This window comes from Coenobita brevimanus, chromosome 81 (assembly GCF_032717465.1).
Source record: "Coenobita brevimanus isolate Jiangsu-jjx chromosome 81, ASM3271746v2, whole genome shotgun sequence".
Taxonomy (NCBI): domain Eukaryota; kingdom Metazoa; phylum Arthropoda; class Malacostraca; order Decapoda; family Coenobitidae; genus Coenobita; species Coenobita brevimanus.
In genome coordinates, this window is record NC_137034.1 from 5,258,635 (window position 1) to 5,276,367 (window position 17,733).

Genomic DNA, 17,733 nt, shown 5'->3' on the forward strand with positions numbered 1-17,733 from the left:
ACACAGAAATTAATTACTCCCAGTGTATTGACGGGCACCACAATAGCACACCACAAATAGACTCCAGCATTTCAATACCCCAATTTGACACAGCGCTTTACACTCCCATAAATTAATAAAGTAAATATTCGCTTCTGTAAATAATATAGTTGATGGAAATGGCACAGTGAATGGAGGTGGGTTCATATGACACTGTACTGTTTTGTTTCTGCCCACTTGATGTCCAGGTGTATTTAGACTGGAGGATTAATTTGACTAGTAACCAAGGAGACCCATTCTTACTTCATACCCAAGAATCACCGAATATAATGCAATCACAGCCTCGAATTCAAGTTGCAAGAGTAGCCCCAGTTCTGTCAGATGAAAAAAAAATAACCATAGTGAAAATGACACAGAAATGGAGGTGAATATATATGGAACAAAAATATAGGAGCCATGTTGGAAATAATAGCGCTTGAAAATGGCCGAGGATGAGATTGAGGGATGAGGTGGAGAGGTATATGAGAGGGATGGATGTTAAATATAGTGTTCTTCTTCTTCCTCCTCGTCCTCCTCGTCCTCGTCCTCCTCCTCCTCCTCCTTCTCCTCCTCCTCCTCCTCCTTCTTCTTCTTCATCTTCTTCTTCTCCTCCTCCTCCTCCAAAATGACCGAGGAAGGGATGGAGGGATGAGATGGAGAGGTATATGAGAAGGACGGACATTAAACACAAGTCTTCTTCTTTCTACAGTTAGCCCAGCTGCTGCCCATGGAGGAAAACTTTTTGCTCCTCTTTCGTTTCGACAACCCACTAGAGTCATCGGTCGAGTTTATGAAGGTGAGAAGGGAAGGGGGATGGAGGGAATGGGAGAGAGAGGCGAGAGGGAAAGAGAGGGGGAGAGAAGAGAGGGAGGGAACGAAGAGGGGAGGGGAGGGAAGAAGAAAAGCACGAGGAAGAGTAGGAGTAGGGACAATGGATGGATGGAACAGAAAAGGGAGAGAGAGGGGAATGGGAAAAAAGGAAGGGAGAAGAGAGAGGACGGAAGGGAGGGGAGGGAAAAAGAAGGGCAGGAGGAAGAGTAGAAGTAGTGAAAATGGATGGAGAGAACAGAAGAGAAAAGGGAGAGACAGGGGAAGGGGAAGAAAGGGAGGGAGACGAGAAAGCAGGGAAGAAGGGAGAAAAGATCAGGATAAAGGGTAGGGGTAAGGCAGGAGTGAAAAGGAAAGAAATGAGGTAAAGGAAATAGGAGTAAAATAAAGCTACATATACATATAAATACTTTCTATATATCTATCTTCATTTGAGGTATTTGTATTCTTTAAAATTATAGCACAAATTTACCAGCTTAACCTTACAATAGATCAGTTTTTTATATTACCTATTTCTCACTATCTATTGGACATTAAAAGAAATAATAAATATGAATTGAAGTCGTTTGGAATTATAAGGCTCCCACTTCACTTTGCAAGTCTTATATGCACAGGTAAATAGATAGATAGATAGGTAGATGGATGGATAGATAGATGGATGGATAGATAGATAGACGATGGATAGATAGATAGACGATAGATAGATAGATACAGAGGCTACTAACCTCCTTAATTTTCCTATATTTATGCACATTATTAGTCTCTTGTATTTTGCCATATACCTGTATTATAAACCTAATTAGGAAAAAAGGTGCAAGGGAGTCTTCTAAGGCCACGATAATAATAATAAAATAATAATAATAATAATAATAATAATAATAATAATAACTAATAGATATGCAGATTCTTTTTCTTACAGGTTGTGGTTGCCAAGTCGTCTCTTCAGCATAACTTAACCTAAAATAGTCTAACTAAACCTAACCCAACCCAACCCAACTCAAGCTAACCTAACCCGACTTAACCTAACCCGGCCCAACCCAACCGAACCCAACCTAACCTAACCTAACTTAACCCAACCCAACCCAACCCAACCCAACCTAACCTAACCTAACCCAAACCAACCCAACCCAACCCAACCCAACCTAACCTAACTTAACCCAACCCAACCCAACCTAACCTAACCCAAACCAACTCAACCTAACCTAACCCAAACCAACCCAACCCATCCTAACCCGGAACAGCACAACCCAACCTAACCTAACCTTGCCCAATCCAACCCAACCTAACCTAGCATAACCTAACCTACCCAACCTAACTTTACCTAGAATGGCCTAACTTAACCTAACCTCAGCTAAACACTCTTCCTTTTCTTCATCACTTATCTCGCTCTTTTCGTACTCACTCTGGACATCATTATCATCATCACCCAGATCATCATCGTCATCATCATCATCATCATCATCATCATCATCACACTAATCATCATTATCATCATCATCACCCAAATCATCATCGTCATCATCATCATCATCACCCAAATCATCATCGTCATCATCACCCTCCTATTCACCATCATCATCATCATCATCACCTGCTCGCTCAGAGGTATAAATAGGGACTAGGCTGTAAGTTCGATTGTTGTGTACCATATTCTTGGCGAAATGTTGGACTTAGAAACATAGTCTGCCTTACCGACCCACTTGTTGTTGATAGGCAAATAATTCAGCCTTTTGTGCTTCCCTAAGAGCGTAATTATTTCCAACAATTAATTTATTCTGTCAAAATCTTCCCCTTGAACACGACCTTGAGCAATCAATGTCATAACCAGGTCCCGAATTATAATCTTGGGGTAATACTGACAAGGGGAAAACACACTGATCCCGACAGTCTGACCGGCTCGAGACTAAATCGGTGTGACGGGAGGAAGGGGATAAAAATAAGGGACAAAGAAGAAACAAACTGATTCTAACATTCTGACCGGCTCGGGACTAAATCGGTGAGACTGGGAGAACAAATGGAAATAAGGGGACTAAAAATGTGGGTAAGGCGAAGGATAAGTCAAACAAGGGAAGAAGTTACGGGACGAATTTCGGCCACGTTACAACTTTTGGCCAGAAAGTTAAGTAGAAAGTTAGTATATAAATGCCTTAGGTCTGAGGAAGGATAGGGAAGGGTTTGTTAAAGTCTTGGATACCTGTTCAGATAATAAGGTGAGACGTAGGCCTCATAAATCAATGTTATTCTTCTATACTATCATTCACTCACTGTTCTTTTCCATACTCCGTTCACTCTAACTTGGCGTAAAATTACCGTCTCTTCGCCCTACACCCTGAGCTATAACAGATGAATAATGATGCTAGTCACGAAGAAGTGCTATGGGGAGGATGTAGGGTCATAGTATTGTCTTATTCAGCCACTAAGCTATGAGAAATATGCTGAAAAATGTGAAAAAGATAATAATAATAATAATAATAATAATAATAATAATAATAATAATAATAATAATAATAATAATAATAATGATAATAATAATAATAATAATAATAATAATAATAATAATGATAATAATAATAATAATAATAATAATAATAATAATAATAATGATAATAATAATAATAATAATAATGATAATAATAATAATAATAATAATAATAATAATAATGTTAATAATAATAATAATAATAATAATAATAATAATAATAATAATAATAATAATGATGATAATAATAATAATAATAATAATAATAATAATAATAATAATAATAATGATAATAATAATAATAATAATAATAATAATAATAATAATAATAATGATAATAATAATAATAATAATAATAATAATAATAATAATAAGATGCTGATAAGGTAATCATTATCAGTTATATGTGATTTAATCCCACTTCATGTGTTTGGAACCTCAGTTGTATAAAGACTGTCAGAATCCAGTCATTTCTCCCATTCACATTTCTCATCTCCACCCCTCATGTATCTCTCTCTCTCTCTCTCTCTCTCTCTCTCTCTGTTTCACCCTAGTCTTTAATTCCTCCCTTTACCTTGAGACTCCACTCTCCCCTCTCAATTTTAACCTCTCCCCCTTCCTTACCTCTCCCCTCATCACAGTCTCTCTCCTCCCCACCCCTTCCTCTCCCTCCTCTCCTCTCCACTCCTTCCTTTCCCCCTTCCCTTCTACGTATTCTCCCTTTTCCTCCATACCCCCCCCCTCTTTCCCCTGTTCCCTCCCCCACTTTCCTTCACCCCCCAGACTCTTCCACCTACTTCCTATACTCTCCCTCCATATCCCTCCATTCTCTTCCTCCCTCCCTCCCTCCCTCCTACTGTCGCATCCCTTTCCTTCCCTTCCACAGAGCCTCCCTTCTCCCCCCCCCCCACGGTCTGCTCCTTCCTTCTTCCCTCCACCCCTTCCACTTCCCTCCCTCCTTCCCTCCTTTTCCTCTGTCTCTCCCTTCCCTCCCACGGATTGCCCCCTTCCCTCCCATTCTCTTCCTCCTTCCCCTCCACTGTCACCCTCTTCTTCCTCCCCCCCCTCTCCCTCCTCCCCTTCCACTGTCAGCCCTTTCCTCCCACCCTTCCATCTGGACAGGGCAAGGCAGAGGACGGAAGGGCAGGGCAAGGCAGGGGACGGAAGGGCAGGGCAGGGCAGGGCAGAAAGGGGCAGGAAGAGTAGGGGAGGACAGGACAAGACACAAGAGGAGACGGGAGGGGAGGGAGGGAGAGGGCAGGGCAGGGCAGGGCAGGGCAGGGCAGGGGAGAGCAGGGAAGGACAAGGAAGGGCAGGGCAGGGCAAGGTTATCAGTGCTTCACCCCAACTTGTCCATTTCAGATCTGGAAGAAATATGACCTTGACCATAATGGTTTTATAGACAGCGACGAGTTGAAGGTAAGGAAAAGACAGCTCGTGCGTGTGGCTGTCTCTCTTTAATTCTCTCACTTTCTCTAACTCTCTCACTTTCTTTCTTTAATTCTCTCCCTCTCTCTCCCTCTCTCACTTTGGGCTGGATCATCAAAACTGAGAGAGCGAAGGTGTGAGCGAATCCTAATTACCTGAAGGTCATTTATGGGACACCTGGCACACCTGAGATTTCCGTAATTAGCCTGCATCCCATATTGTGAAACGCAGTTAGCAATGAGGCAGAAAATTTAGCCACGTTTCAGAAATCAGTGCCCAAAAAAAGTGAGGGATTTTTTTTTCAAGTTTTCACTCACTCAGTTTTATGTGAGCCCCTCTCTCTAACTCTCTTTCTGTCTCTCTCTCACTGTCTCTAACTCTCTCTCTCTCTCTCACTATCTCTAACTCCCTTTCTCCCCCAGTCATGGTGCTCCCGTTTGTTACAGATATGGAAAGCATACGACAGAGACAACAGTGGTTACATAGAGGCAGACGAATTGAAGGTATAGTCAATAGAACGGGTGCTGAGTCAGTTGAACGATCGCTGTGTTGTATCAGATTACGAGGCTGTCCAACCCAAGCAGTAGAACTATCTCACTTTCTCACTCTCTCACTTTAGGAAGCTGTCGATCCCAAGCAGTAGAACTATCTCACTTTAGGAAGCTGTGGACCCCAAGCAGTAGAACTATCTCACTTTCTCACTTTAGGAAGCTGTCGATCCCAAGCAGTAGAACTATCTCACTTTCTCACTTTAGGAAGCTGTCGATCCCAAGCATAGAACTATCTCACTTTCTCACTTTAGGAAGCTGTGGACCCCAAGCAGTAGAACTATCTCACTTTCTCACTTTAGGAAGCTGTCGATCCCAAGCAGTAGAACTATCTCACTTTCTCACTTTCAGTCTCACTTTAGGAAGCTGTCGACCCCCAAATACTAAAACTATCTCACTTTCTCTATGTCACTCTCTCTCACTCTCTCTAGGAGGCTGTTGATCCCAGGCAGTAGAACTATCTCACTTTCTCACAAGTACTCTCTCTCTCTCTCTCTTTCTCTGACTGAACGATAATATATGGCTCCTGTTTTTGTGACCCTGCCCGAAGCATTTGCACTCTTGAACAAACGAACAGTAGAAAAAGAACAGTAGATGAACAGTAGATAGTGAACAGTAGATATTGAACAGTAGACAATGAACAGTAGACAAAGAACAGTACATGATGAACAGTAGATAAAGAACAGTACATGATGAACAGTGGATATTGAACAGTAGATGAACAGTAGGTAATGAACAGTAATAGTGAACAATAGATAAAGAACAGTAGATACTGAACAGTAGATGAACAGTAGGTATTGAACAGTAAATATTGAACAGCAGATATTGAATAGTAGATGATGAACAACTAACTAATATTTTAACTCTTCACACTGTTTCTCTCGCCTCGTTTGTCAAAAAGGAATGTTATGCTCCGGTGCAAGTGTTCGAAGCAGGATTCAGTTTTTTTCGTTCAGTTTTCATATGGTAGTGTTCGGAAGCTCCCCCCCCTCCCCCTCCACCAGTATTATAGCTACCACAACCATCACTACCTGTACCACATCACTACCACTATAACCACCACAATCATCACTAAAGTACCATACCACCACCACAACCATCACTACCAATAGCAATCCACTATAACCACCACCGTTTCTATAACTACTACTCTAACCAAGCTACCACCACCACTATAACCACCACAACCACCACCACAATAGCCACCACCACCACCATCACAATAACCACCACAACCACCACCACAATAACCACCACCACCACCATCATCATACTAACTTCTCGCTACAAACGCACCTTCAAATAGGGGTTACATTCAGAACAATATGCTTTCTCCTCAACCCTTTCATTACGGGAAGTCTTTCATTATTCTTGCTCTCTCCAGACGATTTTATTCAGCTTAGAGGAGGCTTGTTGAACTGGAGGGGTTAGACACAGCCTTCATTAACCTTTCCAGTACTAGAATACCTTCCTACCTTGCACTAAAATCGTCTGGTGAATGCTTGATTAGAACATTGAATTCCTTGATATTTTTACTTTTGCTCTCCAGACGGTTTTATTCAGCTTAGGGGAGGGTTATTGAACTGGAGGGGTTAGATACAGCCCTCATTAACCCCTTCAGTATTCTGGTGATCTCCAAAACTGAATGAAATCGTCTGAAAACAACCAGAAAAAAAGAAATAAATTGAAACACAAAAAAATAAGTAGCAGAACTGAAAATTTTGAGTTGAAAAAGAACATTCTCGTAGTCAAGGGGTTAAGGTGGATTTTATACGTATGCAAATTGCTTTTCGAAAAAATATCCATCAATTTTTTTTTTTTTTTTTGGCTAATGAATGTCTCTTTTTTTTTATACATAATATTTGCCAGTCGTGCATCATGTTTCCCAAAATTTTCAAAACTCTGATCAAAGGACTATCGTTCGGTTTTGATGGCTGGTGAATGGTACTTTTAGCTACATATATTTAAAGCATTTTTATATTTCTCGTGGATTTTATTTCTGTATCACAAAAATAAATTCTATATCAATCTTGCATCAAGGTTTTTTGCATGGGTCATCGTTTGTGTGTTTATCATCATCAATTTTTTATTATCATCATTTTATTCTCCACTAACACAAGAGTATAACTACGATGTTGATGATGATGATGATGATGATGATGATGATGATGATGATGAGGAGGAGGAGGAGGAGGAGGAAGAGGAGAAGGAGGAGGAGGAGGAGGAAGGAGGAGGATAATGATGATAATAATGATGATGATGATGATGATGATGAGGAGGAGGAGGAGGAGGAGGAAGGAGGAGGATAATGATGATAATAATGATGATGATGATGATGATGATGATGATGAGTGTTAATCTGATTTTTTCAAGCCTTTTGAATGGCAAAGTGGCTGCAATTTTTCTCGCTTGAAGCAGTCTGATTTCTTGCTGAGTGGAGGCAAAGGGGCCACACCTGTTCCAAGTATGTGATCGACAGGATGAAACGAGGCACCGGGTTAGAGCCACTGCAGTATCCAAGTACGCACGGTGGATGAACCCCTGAGCCTCATTTCATCTTGTCAGTCACGTTTTTGGAGCTACAACCTAAAACACACAATGCCAAAGCCTTTCCATCTAAGACCAGTTAATAAGTCCTTAAAGAGTGAAGGTTGGGATGAAATGGAAGAATATTTTGCTAAGAATGCACGTTTACTTTCCCATGCTTCGTTCATTTAATAAGCCTTTGGTACCTTCTTTTTTATTTAACTGGGAGAAGGAAATGATGTGTGTAAGAGCTAGGAAATGACGTGTGGAAGATGTGGCGTGTGTATCTTCCAACTTCCACAATTATATATGTTACAAAAAATCTTGCCTGGGTTCCTAATCTGATGATCTGGAGCTGTGTTGATTTTTCTGTAATTTTCGTGGTTAAATATACTAGTTATTCTGAATATATATAAAAGAATTAGCACACTTTCATAATTCCAGCTTTCTACCATTTACAATACACTCGCCAGCAAAATTCCCTTCTGCTTCTCTTCATGAAAATCATCTTTGGTAATCCGCAGCAACTGACAGTGATGAACTTATTTTTGACATAGATCAGTGTCATCAACATCGCGTACTTCTGATCCACCAAATTTCAAAATCCATAGATAAACAGAAGAGGTAACAGAATTTCTGCTGTCGAAAGTACATGGGCAAAATCTGGAATCCTATCTATCTATCTATTGCCAGACGCCTTAATCCCGTAAGGGGTGGCCACAAACAAATCGCCTCCATGTCGCCCTGTCCCCCGCCATTTCACTGGAATCCGATAATGTAAAATAGGTACGGTAACTAATCAAGCATAAGGCGATATCATCTCTCTATTCACACCTGTATTCACTGATCAAGGCTTTATCTAGTATATGATATAGAAAAAAATAATATATATCGAAGTTACTGTATGTCTGTCTGTCTAGCAAAAATATACAATAAATCTACCGTATATGCCGGAAGTAAAGGCATATTCAAGAATCATATACTGAAACAAGCTGCAAAAAAAGAAAAGTAAAATATATATATGCAAATTAAAATCTTCATAGAAATCTAAAATTGTCTTTAAAATCTGAACAATAAAACGCACATTATTGATTCACGAATAAAGTACAGGCAGGATTATAATAAAGATGTATCCCAGTCAAAATCAGCGTACACATATGAAAATGGGTATAAAAATAAACTTAAGCATATATTCAAAAGCAATTTGTATGCAGCCTCAACACCACAGCTGCTTGTGTCTCCCGCTCTCCAGACACAGCAACACAAACTAACAAAACTAATCTGACCTAACCCAACCCAGTCCATATCTGACCTAACACAACCCAGTCCAAATCTGACCTAACCCAACCCAGTCCAAATCTGACCTAACCCAACCCAGTCCAAATCTGACCTAACACAACCCAGTCCAAATCTGACCTAACACAACCCAGTCCAAATCTGACCAAACACAACCTAGTCTAAATCTGACCTAACACAACCCAGTCCAAATCTGACCTAACACAACCCAGTCCAAATCTGACCTAACACAACCCAGTCCAAATCTGACCTAACACAACCCAGTCCAAATCTGACCTAACACAACCCAGTCCAAATCTGACGTAACCCACTCCATCACCATCCTGACCTCTTTTCCCACCAGAGAATGGGGTGAGGAAGGGTCCAGAGAGCGAGAAAGAACTAGTAGAGTGAGAACTACCTCAGAGTTTCCTAATTAAATGGGCCACACCCTCATCTCCTCCCCATTCAAGCCCACGGAATCCTAACTCCACGTCACATGCAAAAACATCCACACTAATGAGCTTTACTTAACCTCTCAGCCTAATTCTATAGTTTTATCCTAGCTTACTACCCTCTAGCAATTCTCTAGGCTTCTTGTCCAGCCTCTCTAGTTTCACCACCACTTCGTTTCCTACACAGCCCCTTAAAACTCTCTCACATGAAACTGCGATGATAAATTACCTTGAAAGAGTAGAGTTCACTTGCTTCAACTTGGCCCAGGTTTTTCGTCCCTTTGTAGCTTATTTCACGTTAGCTCAGTGGCAGAAAAAGACAATGCATCGGCTCTACATCCTTCCCACGGCACCTCTTCATGACTAGCATCATATTATTAATCCCTTGTTACATTTAAAGATGTAGAGATGGTAATTTTTGGCCAAGTTACAGTGAGCAATGGTTACATGATATAATCTGTACATCTAAATTGTGTAAATGTACTAAGAATTGCTTATTATGTACACTTACTGAAATAAGGCAAAACTCTGTCCTACACCTGTTAATCGAGTTGCACGCAAATTATTCCACGCAACACATTGCAACAACTTCTAGATCAAATTAATAATGCAACCTTATACAGTTTGGAGATTACATAAAATAATTCATATTTTTTAGCGTATAGTGCAAAATTTCGTCTTAAAATGTATAATCGAGTTGCACCCAAATTATCATGCATAAAAAATCTACGACACTGAATAACTGAACGTCTAAATTTCCTTCAAAGTTTATTCATTAACATCTCTTATTATTCATGACCAAAACAGCAAACTCAGCTCTCTTTCCCTTAGTCTTTACTCCTTAATCTGAGGAGGAAGATAGGGCTATGACAACACACTCTGTACAAACACCTGTAGTTGGCTTTCTGTGTGTGTGTAGACGTTACCTAGCTGGCAACATAATGGTAGTGTTGGCAGTAGATCCTGGTGTTGGTAAAGTTGAGATAAAGAGTAGAAGGTAGGATTTGCTGGTAGACAGAGTTGTACAATCGCATGCATTTATCTGGTTCCCTCTCCTGATTCTCCCCATGAAGTTTGAAAAATCGCTTTGGTGAATCACAGAAAAGTATACTGATGACTTTTCCTATAGACCTCTTCTCACAGACACCCCTTCCCCATCGTACATTGTTTGCATGAGCGAGATTTATTTTTGGCCGTCACTCTCAGGTCTGGTCTTGCAGGACATAACAGGGATTGATACACATGTAGGCTGGTATTTTCGTCAGGTAAGGAAGCTTCCTAACACCTTTTCCTGGGCGATCTATTTTGTTTATCACACCTTATTATCCACTTCTGATAGGCGATTTATTTTGTTTATTACACCTTACTGTCCATCTCTGTTACACAAATCTTTCTAATATGTCCTTACTCTGCATATGTAGATATTAACCAGCCATATCCAAAATAAAGTACTGAGGGAGTCGTGTTAGGGAACTTCCTTACCCTTCGAGAATACAGATCATAGACACCCTCAGTGGTGTTTTAGATTCATGAGGCTCATTTACAAAGACTATGGGGAGAAAAGCAAGAGGGAGTACAGGATTTTTGCCTTCGATTGTACCTAGTAAAATTACTGCCATTAGAGGGTTTGCCGTAGGTAGAACTTTAATAAAATACTAATTAGCGTTGTTGCATTGGTTCCTTAAGAATTTAGCTCACGTCTTAAAGCTTTTCGGTACAATGGCATCTTGATTTACCCTTCTCTCTACCGCTTTACGATTCTACTCAGCCTTAACGATGCTTATGGGAAAGGGGTCAAGGAAGACTTTTTCTTACCCTTGATCTCTTGGCATCTCGTTAGGCTGATGAGAACAGTTGGGCAGTCTAAAGATCAAGATAATAGTGCTGAAATTATTAGACACACTTTATTATAAACACACGTAAGGTAGTTTGCTTTAAAGGTACTGCATTATCAGTTGGTTATCAGTTATCAGTTACAGGTGGCATTCTAAACGTAGGTAGTTGCTTGCACAGATAAACCTACCTGATAGTGAAGATGCATGTGGAGTACAACTGGTAAACAAAGCATTTTTCTTTATTTCATGTGACTTTATTTCATGGGACTGATAAACAAAGCATTATTTCTTTATTTCATGAGATACAAAGCATTTTTTCTTTATTTCATGGGACTGATAAACAAAGCATTATTTCTTTATTTCATGGGATACCACTGATAAACAAAACATTATTTCTTTATTTCATGGGATACCACTGATAAACAAAACATTATTTCTTTATTTCATGAGATACAAATAATAAACAAAGCATTTTTTCTTTATTTCGTGGGATACGACTGATAAACAAAGCATTATTTCTTTATTTCATGAGATAAACAAAGCATTTTTCTTTATTTCACGAGATAAACAAAGCATTTTTTCTTTATTTCACAGGACTGATAAACAAAGCATTTTTTCTTTATTTCATGGGGTACGACTGATAAACAAAGCATTTTTTCTTTATTTCAAGGGATATTAATGTAGCTTTGAACAGCTTCATATGACAAGGTAAAGTTTTATCACACACCATCACCCAAATAATTTCCTTTTTTGTCTTTTTCTTGTTGTAACCAGAATTTAACGTTTGAGAAGCGTTTTATCTTTTCCACAGGTTATATGAAGTGTCCATAGGCGGCAGGAATTAAATAATAATAATAATAATAATAATAATAATGATAATAATAATAATAATGTCATTGTGGTGGAAAAAAAACTCAAAATCATCACTAATGCCACACACATTATATAAGTTTTAATTTTCAGAGGCAGCAATAGTATAATAATAATAATAATAATAATAATAATAAAGTCAAAGTAGTGAAGAATTACCCTCAAAATCATCCCTAAAGCTACACGTAATATATATTCTTAAATTAACTACGATATTGGCAAAGTAGATTAATTTTCCTCGCAAGGCAAAGAACAACAGGTACAATATTTTAGACTCAAAATTTTTCTCATACTCGAAATAGGTGAAAAAAAACTATGGGTACTTTTTCTTATATATTTTTGGAAGTTTCGGGTATATTGCATGACTGTGTGAATTAAAAATGATGTGTGCGTTTTGATGAGTGTAGTTTGCTTTTTAATATGTTGATGAGGCACTGAAATGTACCCACGTGTGTGTGTGTGTGTGTGTGTGTGTGTGTGTGTGTGTGTGTGTGTGTGTGTGTGTGTGTGTGTGTGTGTGTGTGTTTAGTCATGTATGTATGTATGCATGTATATATGTAAGTATGTAAAGTGTATGTATGTATGTATATGTGCGTGTATCCATGTATGTGTGTGTGTGTGTGTGTGTGTGTGTGTTCATGTATGTATGTATATCTGTATGTATCCACGTATCTATATATGTATGTACAGTATATATATGTGTGTGTGTGTATGTATGTGTAGTCATGTATGTGTGTATCTGTATGTATCCATGTATCTGTGTGTGTGTGTGTGTGTGTGTGTGTGTGTGTGTGTGTGTGTGTCAGATAAGCTCCCAAAATTCCCCTCATTTCCACGCACAAAGCCCAACATCTCTCCCTCAAAAACTGAAAAAAGGGAAAAAAAAAATCTAATTACGCTGGTGATCACGTTACGTATTTAAAGCGGTAATGAGAGAGAGAGAGAGAGAGAGAGAGAGAGAGAGAGAGAGAGAGAGAGAGAGAACCAGAAGAAAAAAAAGGAAAAGAGAAAAACAGAATTTGTGAGAAAGAGGAAAAGAGAGAGAGAGAGAGAGAGAGAGAGAGAGAGAGAGAGAGAGAGGGGGGGGGAGAACCAGAAAAAAAAGGAAAAGTGAAAAACAGAACTTGTGAGAAAGAGAAAAAAAGAAAGAGAGAGAGAGAGATTAACAGAAAAAATAAAGAGAAAAAGAAAAAATATACAGGAAAAAAGAGATAAAGAGAAACATTGAGAGAGAGAGAGAGAGAGAGAGAAAGTTATATATCTCTCTGCTGCATCAATATTCCTTTTTATCACGTAATGCAAGCGACTATTTACTTTATAACCTGTTCTAGTAAGGTCAGTTTTGTGGTTAGGTTAGAGTAGGGTAGTGGTTGGGACATTCAGGGAGGAAGTAGAGGGACCCGAGATCGATTCTGAGGCCGAATAAGACTGATAGGCAGAGTCCGTGTCCCCCTTGTCAATATTTACCCTTGAGTATAAATAGGGACTTGGACAGAACAGTGACTGTGGCTTTATTTTACCTCCTTTACTCCCTTCGGTAAGCTAATATCAAAGCCCTATTATTATTTTTATTTCGCTATTTTTTTCATTGATTTTGCGTGTAATATAAAACAAGATTATTTTCCACGAAGCAAGGGGGAAAAAAAACACCATCTTCTCTCCGGTAAAACTTTTAAGACAGCAAAGAGCAATATTTGTGTAAATTTGGAGGCCGTGAGCGCTTGTGTGTGTGTGTGTGTGTGTGTGTGTGTGTGTGTGTGTGTGTGTGTGTGTGTGTGTGTGTGTTTTGGCGGAGTATAGGTTTGACATTGCTTTCTCTAGTGCCCACCAGTCAGGTTAAGAAAGGTCATAGGTCAGGTTAGGTCACAGTTACATCGTTTCACAGTTAGGTTAGGTTAGGTTAAATTAGGTAATGGTCAGGTTAGTCTTTTTTTAGGATGAACGAAGAAAGGGCGTGCACAAACTTGGCATGTCTGTTGTGCTTCATGGAAATCACAGTCTACGTTCTGACAGGTGATCATTGGTGTGTGAGTCTCAATTAACCTGTACTGCATGATGAGGGCAACAGGTAATGGCACACCTGATCATGGCTGTATCCAACATGCTGTGATGCGATGCTTCTGTGTGTGAAACTTGTGTATTATACACCCAGTAAAGCATTCAGAGGGACACCACTGGAGTGTAAATATATAAACTCGGTGTAATTTTTCATATAACTATTTTCAGAGAATAAACTAAAATACATAATATATCCGCATATATAATATTTAAGTTCTTGAATTATCTTCCCTCTTACAATTGGACGAATATATATACAATCTTTTCAAGACTACTAAATTAAATTTCTAAACTGTTCCTTTACTTTAAGATAAGTTTAAGCTTGTGGTGTATTTCATAATTAACTCTATACAGTACAGTAGGTATTACCAGTAAAGCCAGGGTTGTATTCTAGTTAACTCAGGAGTCTCTCTACCACCTCAACCTTACTAGAATATTGTTATCTGCTTAGTTAACATATTCTTTTATTTTACTGTACAAACTATGTCCATATTAAGGAGAAATACAGGAATACAATATTACAGCGATACAGGCAAATAATCACTTAAGGAGAGGTGCTAGAATCCCTTCTAACTTTTCTAGAATATTTCCCTTGAGTTCTATTCTTATGCAGGCTTCGTAAGACCTTCTCCGTAGCGATTTATTAACCTTATAATACCTTAACATTTCGTCCATGTTATTTATGTCATTTTAATATCGACGTATTTTACATTAATAACATACAAGAGGATATTACGGTGTTATGTACATAAAAAATCGCTAAGGAAGAGGTGTTCAGAAATCCTCAGTCACTTAGGATATGACTCTATCTCTTCCACATCAGATACTCTTCTCTTCGCCGCAATGTCTCTCCACTTTTTCTTTCCTTTGCCCAAACTTCTTCCTCCACCTCTACCTCTTCTTCCTCCACCTCTACCTCTTCTTCCTCCACCTCTAACTTTTCTTCCTCCACCTCTGCCTCTTCTTGCTCCACCTCTGCCTCTTCTTCCTCCACCTCTGCCTCTTCTTCCTCCACCTCTGCCTCTTCTTCCTCCACCTCTAACTCTTCCTCCTCCACCTCTGCCTCTTCTTCCTCCACCTCTGCCTCTTCTTTCTTCACCTCTAACTCCTCCACTTGCACCTCAATCTAACAAAAACTAATTAACTTCCTTCTCCTCAAACTTTACCTCCACTTCTAACTTTTCCCTCCTTCTTTCTCCATCTCTCCCCCCCCTCCTCCACTTCTCTCTCTCTCTCTCTCTCTCTCTCTCTCTCTCTCTCTCTCTCTCTCTCTCTCTCCACCACTACCTTGCTGCACCTCTACCTCTAACTCTCCTTTCTCCAACTCTCCCCCTCTCCTCCACCTTCCCTCTCCATATCTCTCTCCCCTCCATCACAGTCCTCCTGTTAATCTACCTCTAACTCATCTTCTTTCTCCATCTCTCCCCCTTCACCTCTGTTTCCTCTCCACCTCTCCACCACCACTCTCTAGCACCTTCCTCCTGCCTTCTACACCTCTCCCCCTCTCTCCACCTCTAACCCTTCCTCTCTCTCTACTTCTCCCCTCTACATCATTACCCCCACTAACACCACATCCCTCCACCAACAGAACTTCCTTCGAGATTTACTGAAGGAGGCGAAGAAGGACCAGGATGTCTCAGAAGATAAACTTATTGAGTACACAGACACTATGGTAAGTCATTTAGTATTTATTTTCATTTATCATCGTTTATTCCTGTTTATTTTTCAATTTTTTACGTTCAGATTAGCTTTTTTTTTCATATATCATCGTATTCTCTCATGTATTTTCCGTATCGTCTACTGAGCAGCCAAAGTATATCATTTACCTTCGTTTATTCTCCTTTATCGTTGTTTATTTCATGTATTTTTCAGGTTTACTCGTTCAGTGTCGCATTTTTCATATATCATCGTATTTTCCTGTGTACTTTCCTTTACTAGCGTTTATGAAATACACTGGCACACACACACACACACACACACACACACACACACACACACACACACACACACACACACACACATCCCTCACTCTCTGACAGCATCACACCTACAGCCCTGTCACACACACACACACACACACACACACACACACACACACACACACACACACACACACACACACACACACACACACACACACACACACACGATGACACATACCTAACATTACTCACCTCTCCCTCACTCACCCTCAGTTTGCCTCTAGTCCTTTCACCTTAACTTGGCCCAGTTTTTTGTCCTTATGCAGCTATTTCTCCTATCCAGTGGCGCTGACAAGGAGCCGGTCTATCTATCTATCTACCCATCTACTCGATTTGACTAGTAACCAAGGAGACTCATTCCTACCTCACATCAAAGCTCACTGATTTACTATTAAAATATCTTTATATATATATATATATATATATATATATATATATATATATATATATATATATATATATATATATATATATATATATATATATATATATATCCACGTGAGCTTATTACAGTCACTTTTATCTCTTTATTGATTGATTGATTGATTTATTGATTGATTCATTGATTTTTCAGCTTCAAGTCTTCGATGCAAACAAAGATGGCAAACTTCAGCTCTCGGAGATGGCAAAGTAAGTGTTCACGTTGTTCATCATGGTACAAGTACAACAAGAACACACTGACTGCCTGTGCTCAACTCTACCCCCCACCAACACTACCCCTTCACCAATATCTCATAGTCTAGATATCAGTGCTGCTCTACCCTGTTCTACTATTTGTGTTCTACGGTTGATTGTTATGCAGATGAGTGTTCTAAAGATGATACTGTTCTACTATGACCCCGACTCTGTCTCTGCCCCGACTCTGTCTCTGCCCCGCCTCTACCTCTGCCCCGCCTCTACCTCTGCCACGCCTCTACCTCTGCCCCGCCTCTGTCTATGTCCCGACTCTAGCTCTGTCCTGACTCTAGCTCTGCCCCGACTCTGTCTCTGTCCCGACTCTACCTCTCCCCCGACTCTACTCGTACCTCTGCCCCGACTCTGTCTATGTCCCGACTCTAGCTCTGTCCCGACTCTGTCTCTGCCCCGACTCTGTCTCTAACTCTCTCTGTCCTGACTGCTTGATTCTCTGACTGTCTTTGTATCTCTTTGTCTCATGCATAAAATTCTGGACACTGATTAGGCAGCCCTTTCCCTGATCATTAGTTTCTTTACCCCTCCCCCCCGGGCGAGAGGGATGCAATCAGATTATACTAGCGATCAGAGCAGTTACTAAACCCACCATCCACTCATCTGATGGACCAACAAACTGATATTACTGCACACTGACCAAACCAATCATGAGCCAGCGCACATCAATCACGGGAGGGGGGAAATACTGGTGTGGTGTGGTGTGGTATGGTGTGGTGTGATGTGGTGCGGTGTGATGTGGTG

General features: G+C 39.9%; 1 protein-coding gene across 1 annotated transcript in view; it reads left to right on the forward strand.

The window, feature by feature from the left end:
• The window catches only part of Cbp53E (Calbindin 53E), a 269,482-nt gene that overhangs the window by 232,953 nt on the left and 18,796 nt on the right, over positions 1-17,733 (forward strand). Inside the window, exons 6-9 of the mRNA XM_080279909.1 lie at positions 728-814; positions 5,200-5,256; positions 15,909-15,992; positions 16,877-16,932. Of these exons, the coding sequence (XP_080136035.1) occupies positions 728-814; positions 5,200-5,256; positions 15,909-15,992; positions 16,877-16,932 (284 nt within the window). The remainder of the gene's footprint in view (positions 1-727; positions 815-5,199; positions 5,257-15,908; positions 15,993-16,876; positions 16,933-17,733) is intronic.